Here is an 11191-nt window from a genome sequence, read left to right as displayed (position 1 = left end):
TGAATAACATTAAATAACAAAAAAGCAATACAATTATTATCAACAGGTCAAATAAACAAGAAAGTACGATTTGAGAGTACTCGCAGTTACTGACAGCTAGTTAAAAGCCAAAACAATTAATAATAAAAAATCATGCCTTAGAAACTAAAATCAACTAAAATACATCCCAGGGATTTAGTATTTTAACGTCATGGACAGTCAAAGAAGACATGACTAGTGCAATGCCAAAAATAAATGTATCGACAGACAGTAGGATAGTTAGGAGTTTAACCTCTTTATAGATCAAAACGAACGTGGGTGTGTCTTTATACATCCCGTTTGAAAAGAATACAAATTTAGTTATGTTTTAATTTGCTGATGACAAAATCGATATTAGTGCCGATGTAAACTATATTCAATGATCTAATTACAACATTGGTAAGATAAACTTTACTAATAAGTTTGTTTAAAGGTTCGATGAGTTTACACGGATCACATAGTGATTTCCGCGCTTTAAGTACAATATTACCGTAAAATTTAGGATGTGAAATACCGTTTTTAATCAGTTTTCTACAAGTGCAGCCAAATTTACTAATCAAATCTTTGTATCTATGAAAGAACTTAGCAAAAGTTTTACGTAATTTATGGTAACGAAATCCCTGATTTAATAATTTACCAGTGATGCATTGATTACGTTCGTTAAAATCTATATGACATCACTACACACACGGTCATAACGAACGAGTTGGGATATATAAACACCGTATGATGGAGCCAAAGGAACATCGCCGTCTAAAAAAGGAAAATTAACAATAGGGAATGAAAAATCGTCTCTTTTGTCGTAAATTTTCGTATGGAGTTTTCCTTTAGAGATTGAATTGTCCAAATCCAGAAAAGGACAACTACTGCTGTTTATGTTAGATTTGGTTAAAGTAAGTTCTATTGGGTAAATGTTTACTTTACTGATTTTGGTCATATACTGAGATTCATAGCAATACAGGAATAAATCTGCTATGAAAGGGGTGCAGTTAGTGCCCATAGGAATACCTACTACTTGTCGATACACTTTATCGCCGAAACGTACATATATGTTGTCCAGAAGAAAATTTAAAGCTCCAATCATATCTTTACATTTCCAGTAAGTGTATCGAGCATACTTTCCTTTTTCGTTACAGAAAAAGGCTTTAAACGAGTTACAGCAAATAAATTTGTAATGAGATTTTTCGAAAGACCATTTAATTAAATATGAAAACTGTTTCTTGATAAGATTGTGTGGAAGTGTAGTATAGAGAGTAGAAAAATCATAACTGTCAACAGAATTAAAAGGACCATCAAAAGCATGTATTTTATCTAAAACCTCTAAAGAATTTTTAACACTCCAAAAATAATTAATACTATTATTTTCATAAGCTTATTACAAAAGTTAATAACAAGTTCTTTCATAGTAGTAAGGGAGGTAGTTAGAAGCACTGATAGATTGGTAGTAGATCACTTACTAGATGCGGAGATGAAACGGAATTTTAAATGGTTTTTTTGTGCAATTTAGATAACCAGTACATAGTAGGGACTTTCAAATGTTCGGAAGAGGCTTAAAGCTGGGTAGATGTATATTTGTAGTTGGTTTTTTTTAACTCCATATCTTTAGTTTTTTTTTGGAGGTGAGGGGTAGATTTTGTAATAGAAGTATTACGACTGCGGGAATAGAATACAAAAACAGAAAGTACTGCATCAATTCAATTATAAATTACTATTAACGATACTCAGAAATGACATGAATAACTCATTTTTTAATAACATTAAATATTAGAAAACTGTAAAGGTTTTATTAAAGTAGTTGAAGGGCCTTTATTATGCATATGATTTTATTTTATAAGTGATAGTCACACAGACATATTTTGTTCAGTAATCCTTCTTAACCAAACGCAACTGACTTTAGAACTTGTAAGTATTATTTTCAGGATTCTCTGAATAGTCTCTTTTTCATAACAAAAACTAATGATAAGCTGGTTTTCTTTAAGTTGCCAAACAACAGATAGTTTGAACAAATGGAACTTGTTCTGTTGACTAACAGGTTATTTTCTATATAAATTGACTGCGTTTGTTTCATCTTTTTGAGTCTTTCAAATTGAAAACATGGCAAAAAATGAATCGAATTAAAAAAGAAGACAAATGTTTTGAAGCACAAAATGCAAGTAACATTTCAATACTACATATATGGAAACCTACTGTATGTTGTATTGTTTTAGTTATATATTATACATTCAATTATTTGTGCAAGCTTTTTATGGAATTTTCTCCCCAGCCAAAAAGGCAGAAATTAACTTTTCCCTATGATTTGAAGAATAAACAATTGTTTAGTGGGCCTGTAAAAAAACACAATTCCCTACGATTTAACTAATCTTTATTGCAAGATTCAGACGGTGCTTGGCATTTTTCGAAATGGTTCTTCTTATAATTTCAAATGAGAACTGTCATCTTTTCCAAAGAAGATACAAAGTCCGAAAAAAGTTTAAAAGAACTGAAAGCAAATGTTTAGTCAGTGCATATAATTTGGGGATTTTTTTCATTTATAAGCCTTACATCAGTTCATTTGCATTAAACACAACTGACCGCATTCACTTGTTAAGGCAAAGTTATTAAGCGTACACAAGAAAAAATATGAAATGTTTTTTTTTTTCAACACATAATGTACGTTTCATGCTAATATTACAAATATGATAATCATCTGTTATTTGTTGTTGTTTTTTCTTATTATTTCTTTTTCTACTGTACATTGCTTGGTTTCTTTGCACATTAAATTATCCACGAAAGCTTTTGTTGTTATCAACGGCCCAGTGTAAAGTAATCACGACTCGAAAAGTACCACGAAGGTTTGAAGAGGAGATATAATGGAGATTCAATTCCCTTAGAATAAATATTTTTTCGGACTAAATACATTCAGAAATTTTTCATCGCAATGCATAAGCAAGTTGGCAGGTTATAAGCATGTTGCCAAGTGGTGTGTTGACTTATATTTAACACTAGACTCTACAAAAAATAGTTCATATATATTTCTAATCATACACCATTTATTAAAGTTAATTTATTTTTGCTTGAATGCAATAATAAATACGAAGAACACGAACGTTTTACAAATTTGTGTTCTTCTATGTAAGAATAAAAATAATAGATGTAATATTCTTGCAAATTGAACCAAAAAAAATCAGAAAAAGTAGGTATAAACGGGTCACTGTGTTGTCTCTAACAATGATCCCTACCCATACTTTATAGTTAGTTGACAAAATATTTTTATCCCATAGCGAAGTATTCACCAACGCTGTGAAAATAAGACACAACAATGTATTTCCAGTATGTAGTTAACTTACCGTAATTTATAGGTTTGTGAATGCCGGATTGAATCATGTAATTGTTTAAATCTTTGTTGTTTCATATGTGTAGATAGTTGTCTCATTGGCAATCATATCCATGCTTGGTGCAAGACTCCATTTGTCTTTTATAATAATATTTTTTTTTTTAATTTATTGACAATATTCAAACGAAGGCAAACAGTATCAATACAAAAGTTTCACTATAGCATTTGAATTTTGTCATAGTTTTGCAGTTTATGGTTTATGAGTATCTAAATCAAATAAGTTCCCTTTAAAAATGCTTGCAACCTACGACATTACTGTTTTCTTCAAAAATTTTATGAAGTTCAACTAAACACTTGTTTCTTTGACAAACATGATATAAGTTATGCTTTCATATTTCCAGTTGACATGTCATTGCTGAGCAGAAACAATTCACATGCTCCAGCCTATATTTTATAAACTCTGTCAGTTACTAGGGTACATGTTCATACTAGAACGTTTCCTATCTGAGTTTTATATAAATGTACATGTATTCTCTAATCTCAAAAACTACTTAGTTCAAGCTAAACTTAAACAAAACATAACTTTAAGAAGAAAGACTGGCATATAATTTATGAATGTTCTCTGATAAGCTTAATGGAATGATAACCACTTTGAAATGTTTTGACTATAACGACCGTTAAAGATAGCGTGATCTTTTGTCCTGTTTCATCTGACTATCCAAGTCAGAAGCATGTTATCCAGTAACTGTTGTAAGTTGTGTTTTGCGATAACTGTGCTAACATATGAAGTATACAACCGTTCTCGACTTCCTATATCTAAATATAAGGTTTGGTTTGGCTCAATATTGACGTCCGTATAGTGAATTAAATACAAATTGAAACATGGATTGTGTCAAATCAATAACAAACCGACCAGAGAGCAGAAAACTTCCGAAGACCACCTGTTGGTCTTCAACGCAGCGAGAAAATCTTGCACCTTATGCAGCTTAAGCTGGTCAATAAACAGTAATGTATACTATTTCAGTGAATAGGACGCTGAACTACACTTCGAAACATACAAATGAACTAAATCTTAAAAAAAAAAATACACAAGACTATCAAAAGCCATAGGTCCCTGACTTGGGACCAGCACAAACATGCGGCGTTATAAGACATGTTTTGTATGATCTCAACCTTTCGCATACATTTCTAGTCACTGTGGAATAAACCAACACAAGTGGAGATACTGAGAAAAAACGTTACACATAAGAAATTTTACAATGTTTATCATTATTCAAACACATAACAAGAAAGTTTTTTTTCCAAACGTTTATTACGAATTTGTTCAATTAGTGATTAAATCAAGTGCAAATGGATCAAAGTCACTGAGATTAAAACAATATAGTTTTCAGCTTAATTATAAGTAACCAATCAGAAACATTTTTTTTATATAAAATGAAATCAGTCATTTTTATTTCAATTTACACAAATAATTTGTGTTTGCATTTCATATTTACTTGGGTTCCCTGTTGACAAAGTTTATCGTAAACTCTCCATGCAACAGAAAATTGAAACTTTCAAGTTTACAGAAAAAGAAAAGCGTCAGTTACCAAAATCAAAGAAACATTCAAACGTATAAGTCGAAAATAAACTGACAATGCCTTGTATAAAAAGAAAAGAACAACTGTACACAAAACAAAACATGGGGGAAAAGACTGAGCAACACAAACCACAGCAAAAACGTTGGGTGACTTAATGTGTGCCGGGAAAGTAAGTATCTTTCGCCCCTCTTTTAGGTAGATCATGCCCTACATGTGGCACCCGTCGTGTTGCTGTCCATGTCGTAATCAAGTTTTATAAGTCTAATTCGGTAGGTCACATTTTAGGAAAGATGTATCCAATTATTTTCAACAAACACTTGGTTGCATTGAAACTATTATTACAGGACAATGGAACGATAAACCTTTAAAGACTACAAAACTGGAAAGGTCCCAATACACTTAATGATGCTAATTCCCTGGAATCCCTCGACACTTTTTAGAAAACCCTGATGTTAAGGGGTTTGACTTATTATTAATGTCCGATAAAGAGAATAAGAAATACAAACTCAACTTATAGATCTACTGCGGGCTTATGTTTGCGAGATATAGCAAAAAATATATTTCGCTAAACGAGATCGTCTTTGGTATCTTAGACACACACAACGCAAACGGTTTTGCTTTATATCTGCAACAATACCAGTTCTATCATGATTATGTTTTGCTAAAACAAGACAATGTTTAGTAAGTTTACAAAAATCTTCTCCAGAAATTGTTCTCAATCTTCATTAGAAGATAACCTTTTTTTGCTAATCATTCAAATTCAACATATTTTTGTATACTAAAGTAAGACTGCGGAGGGTTACAAACAAAATAACACGCTCAAATATAATTTTTCTATAGAATTAAGCTAAACATGTACGATATTTCATAGCATAAAGACTCGCATTTCAATTTACCAGGATGCTTTTAAACAGAAATGTACCTGTATATATACATATACATATTTTTACAGTGAATTTGTGAAATCAGGGTCTTTGTAAAATTCCTGGAATATTTGGTGATTTTGTAAAATTTCTAACAGTTTCAGTGATTTTATAAAATAGCTTATTTGTACAATTCCATATTCCAAGTCCAAACTTGCGCTTAGAAATGTGTTTTTTTCTTATTTTGAATAGATCTATGATTTTTGAAATACATTTTTTAAAATAAACACTTTTAGTTTAAACTATTTTACATTGATTATGAATGAAAGACATGCATGATAAATTTGGATGACATCTACTGAGCTACATTTGGAAAAACCTTGTCCATCACTAATTAAAGACAGTTTAACTACATGACGAAAACATATTGAATTGTCCAATAGATACAGCTGACGGACTCAAAAACAGAGAATCAATGTGTTCAAACTTGTTTCTAGTTTAGGATCCAAACTATTTTTTTTTTGTTTTGAATTCCTTGAAATTGAATTAGGGAATCTGTAAAGAAAATCCTAATTATTTCAGTGATTTTTAAAATCTCTAGGAAAAATCAGAGCTTTAATAGAACCACAAATCAGTTTAGTGATTATACAAAATCCCTGAAATATTAGTAATTTTACAAAATCCCTGATTTTATAAATTACTTTTACAAATAAACTGTAATAATGCAATTTGTTATTCAAAATATGAAAGTATAACCTAGGAAAATCTTGCTTTTTTTGGAATGATATACAAGTTATATTAATGATTTCATATTAACGTGACATAATGAAAATTAGAAGATGTGGTAGGACTGACAATGACACAACTATACAACGAAGTTTAAATAAAGTGGAAATAAGCAATTATTAGCAAACGCAATTGTATATTTGGCTGCTCATTCTTGAATAATCATCATTTTGTATTACCAAATTATAAAACATCAAAAGCCACTTTCCTTCAGTCTTGGAATAGCTTTTTTTCATGAATGGTATTTAAGAGCAGACAGTCTTGAAATTTTCCATAATGTGTTGTAACATATATATAAAGATTACAAATGTACTAAATTGATCCACAAATGTAAAGGATCATCATGATAATGTATTTAATATAGGAAACATTTTGACTTTTGAGATTATTTACAAGTTATTCAATTGGTTTTGTACTGCACCATGAAATTGTCTTCACATTCTGAAATTATCTACGCTTTGTAAGCCTGATTATCTAGCATCAACTATGGACACTTTACCGATGCTATTACAGACAAGAAGTAATTTTTCGTGTTTGGCAAAATGAATTCCTCTTGGAAGTGTCAATCCATTAGACCTATTCAGAATTTCTCTGCATTTTTTCCCACCACCTGAAACTAATAAGACAGCATGGGCACTCAAACAAGACACAAAGGCATTTCCATATCCATCACTCGTGACACCTAGCAAACATGAATATTTTTCATCAGAAAACTGCCATTGAATTTTTCCATTCAACTCACAGCAGTACAAAATAGATTCGGCCGTGTAGAATAACTTACCACCGTTGACTGTTATATAACGTACACTATCGGAATAAATTAGTAAGACGTTTCTACTTTGATATTCGTTCTTACTATCGCGATCTATAACTTGGACATCAACTTTATTACCATTTTTGAAAGCGGCATATAGCTTGTTCTCATAAAATGAAACACCATAGCAATAACCGCTTGTTTCTATTGAAATGGATACTTGCTTAGTTGTCAAACTTATAATCTTGATATTCCAGTTCCATTCCGATGATACTGCGACAGTATCGTTGTCTATTTCTGTTACATAACGTGTTTTTTCTGGCAGAGGTATATAATCAATATCGTCATTGGTTTTATCATAAATAAGTAATCCTTTACTATCCGTGAACACCATTTTCTTGCATAGAATGGTACAATCTGAAATGTCCAAATAACCATCATCTTTAGATTTCAAATCGAATTTTCTGTTGAGACTTACGGACAGAAACAAGTTATATCTCTCAGCTCTTTGCGCATATTTGACAAGTTCCTCCTGTGATGGTGGATTTTCTAAAATATAAATATTAGTAAAAACATGATGAAATCACATCTTTTAACATACAAATCGAACATAATAAATCCTTCACGGGAGCATTCCGGTATATCTCAATACAGTGTTTATTGAGTATTTATAAAATATATGTTATTTTTGTTATTTGTATACTATGTCTGATGTTACTGTGACGTAATAAACATATGGGAAGTTGATATATTAGGAGCAATGATTCTAAAGGTACCTAGCACGAAGAGACACGTTCATTTAAGATTAGCTGCTACAGAGAATTGGAACATTACTTTCAAGATAATTTCAAAATCAATTCCGGGAAATTTTGTAAAAAGTATGTTATAAAACTTGGCAGTACCGAGTCAATGACTTATGAGCGTATCATATTTACTGAAACTAATGTATTGTACTGTAGTCGACACTCGAATGACAAATTCGATTTTACCCTGTCATGCGACTTCCTCAGTTATTGTTTGTCATCTTGATCTGTATCTTTCAAAACGATTTATGATACTGTGGATTCATTATTTTTCGTTGGATACTAATTTTCGTGGATTTAGTGGCTATGGGTGAACCACGAAATTAAATAATCAACGAAAGACAAATTTTCGAAAGGCTTATATGCAGACATCGACAAAACCACGAAATCAAATATTCACGAACATATAAGTTGTCCTCAATCCACAACAATTGGTACTAACGAAAACAAATGAATCCACAGTAATTAAACATTGGGGGTGTACTGTTGATTTAGTTTCTATGATAGTAAATACAAATTTAGTAGCATAGAAAAAATTCGGTTTGCTCTTTCAGATTTTTTTAAATCAGAATTTGGAAAAGATGCAAGGTTATATATGTCACTTATATTATTTGAATTGTTATCACAAAACAATTAAAACAGTGGACGGAAGGAAATGTAATCGGCATATAAACTAAGATCTTTAGCTAATACCACAAACATACAAACAATCGTACAAACAAACAAACTAACAACATGACGATAAGGCAAACAGGTCCGAACACACTATCAAAACACAATACTAAAAACTAAGGTTTAGCAACCCAAACCTCACTGAAAAATTAGGGGAATTCAGGTGTTCATGAAAGGATCAATAGGTCCTTCTCTTATATTAGAACTCACGGTTGCTCAGGAAACAAAAAAAATATATGTTATACTTCGGTTCTCAAGTCATACGTCATAAAAAAATAATATGTGATATAAAATACCTAGGGTTATTCTATCGGCAAAACCAATAATGACGGTGTCAATTATCAAATTTGGAAATCCATTCTCTTCTTCAGGTATCAAAACATTGACTAAGAATTTGAGCATTTTCTCTATAAATTGGTCGTTAGATTGGAATTCTTGTCCGTTGACTTTTATCATCAAAACAACACGATTTGGCTGAATATCGTCAATTTTAGTCTGAAACAGTTCTTCACTGGAATTCGCTTTTAAAAACCTCTCAGCAACTTCATTTTCCTTAATCACTCCTGTTACAATCAAATTCATCATTTCCACTCCTGACCCTAAATTGATAGATAAAATAATTTATAAGTTTCATGTGATAATAACATGTCATTATCAATATTATAACTAAAATCATTATAATCATTATCAACTTCCTATTGTTATTTTTATCCCAGTTATAATGCAGTGTCGTTGGTTTTGAGGTTATCAACGAAAGCTATTTCATTCATAAGTTTTGATAAATCAATGTTTAACTGCTACAATATTCTACTATACTTTGTTTGCACCACAATTTTATTGAAAAGATCTGTTTATCGTTATGTCTTTTTATTAGAAGCTTATATTTTTCAAACATACATTTAAATTAGTTTTAGTTTACTATGCCCTTGAAAAGGGAAGGTCCATAAAACAAATAACCATATCAAACGTAAGACTTTATCAACCAACGGAAAAAATGGACAACAAACGTCATATTATATTCTTGACTTGGTACAGGCATTTTCCGATGAACGTTAAACCATTGTATATTTTGAAAGTTTGAAAAAGAAAATATGAGGAATAAATTTAGAAAAAGAACTGTATGACTTGCCTCCTTTTAAGATACGATCTATACACTTTCTCCCAGATCTTCCGATGTAAAGATTGATAGAGGTTTCATTTCTTCTGCACGTGCTACTGACTGAAAGAAATGATCATATACAGTATAATCTGGATTCTCTTCGAATTGAGTACTGTGGATTCATGTCTATTCAACAATAATTTTCATAGATTGAAAAACATTATGATTTTCGTGAATATTTGTTTTCGTTACTTAGATAAAAACTCTATTAAAGTATTTAAAAATGCGTACTTCTTTTAGCATTTGCGGTTTAAATTCGCAGTAAAAGTAAAACTTTAACATACACGAACATGTGTGTCCAACAAATATCTATCAGTACACAGTAGAAGTGATAGTACAGTATGCTTGTTGCATAGCACATATACGATTAATTGCCATCAAATGAAAACTGTATAAGACACATTATTGGAGTTGTTCTGTTTGAATATTGTATCCATTAATCTGCATCTTATCGATATTTTATTATAATCGACTACCCTTATCAGAAATAAAGATTTTTATCTTCGAGGCATATGTATTTATCGAAGTAGTTAACTAACGTATTTGAAGCTTATTCATAAACTTGATATAACTTGAACTTTAAACCAACTGAACAAGTGTGTTGTTAGTATGATTTTCTCCTGGAAATAATTAAAAGTAAAGGACACCCAACTTGTCTTCTAAAAACAAGAATCATTTGAGATAAACAAAAAACAAAACAAAAAAAAGCGGGAACATTCTGCCACATTTGTGGATATTGTTTTTTTTTTTTTGTTTTTTTTTTATTACTTTGGATAAATCAAAAATATAATAACATATATTACATTTTAAGTGAAGGTAGCCCGCAGAAGTAACCAATCATACTAAATATAAAATACAGATAGAAGAAGTACCAAAAACTATAAGGATAATCATAATATAGTATCAAATTCCGTTAATGTATCCAATATTTGTATTACATTACCTTGCATATCTTCAATATTACGAGCTTTTTCAATACAGGTTTCTATGTAGCTTTCGTCGAACTTGTTACTTTCTATATTTGAAATCTTACACAGATATGTTTCATCTGCTTGTTTTTGCAAAAAAATATCGATTCGCTTCGCCACATCTTTGAATTCTTTGAAACAAGCGGTGAATTCTTCTCCCAATATTTCAACATGAGGTCGTGAATAGAATGATTTGCTTCTCAAAGATATTCTTTGTAAATCATCACCTATTGATAAGTCGGAGTTTTCCGGAAATGTTTGCCACCCACGACGAG

General features: G+C 30.9%; 1 protein-coding gene across 1 annotated transcript; it reads right to left on the bottom strand.

The window, feature by feature from the left end:
• Positions 1-4580: 4580 nt before the first annotated feature.
• On the bottom strand, positions 4581-9379 carry LOC127718077 (uncharacterized). Its single transcript, XM_052223977.1, has 2 exons — positions 9086-9379; positions 4581-7863 (listed from the first exon to the last, which is right to left on the bottom strand). The coding sequence occupies exons 1-2, from the start codon at positions 9372-9374 to the stop codon at positions 7031-7033; spliced, it is 1122 nt and encodes a 373-aa protein (XP_052079937.1). The 5' UTR covers positions 9375-9379; the 3' UTR covers positions 4581-7030.
• Positions 9380-11191: the final 1812 nt, after the last annotated feature.

Source organism: Mytilus californianus, unplaced genomic scaffold (genome assembly GCF_021869535.1).
Source record: "Mytilus californianus isolate M0D057914Y unplaced genomic scaffold, xbMytCali1.0.p SCAF_10, whole genome shotgun sequence".
Taxonomy (NCBI): domain Eukaryota; kingdom Metazoa; phylum Mollusca; class Bivalvia; order Mytilida; family Mytilidae; genus Mytilus; species Mytilus californianus.
The sequence above is the reverse complement of the archived record's forward strand: the minus strand, read 5'-3'. Positions and strand labels throughout refer to the sequence as shown.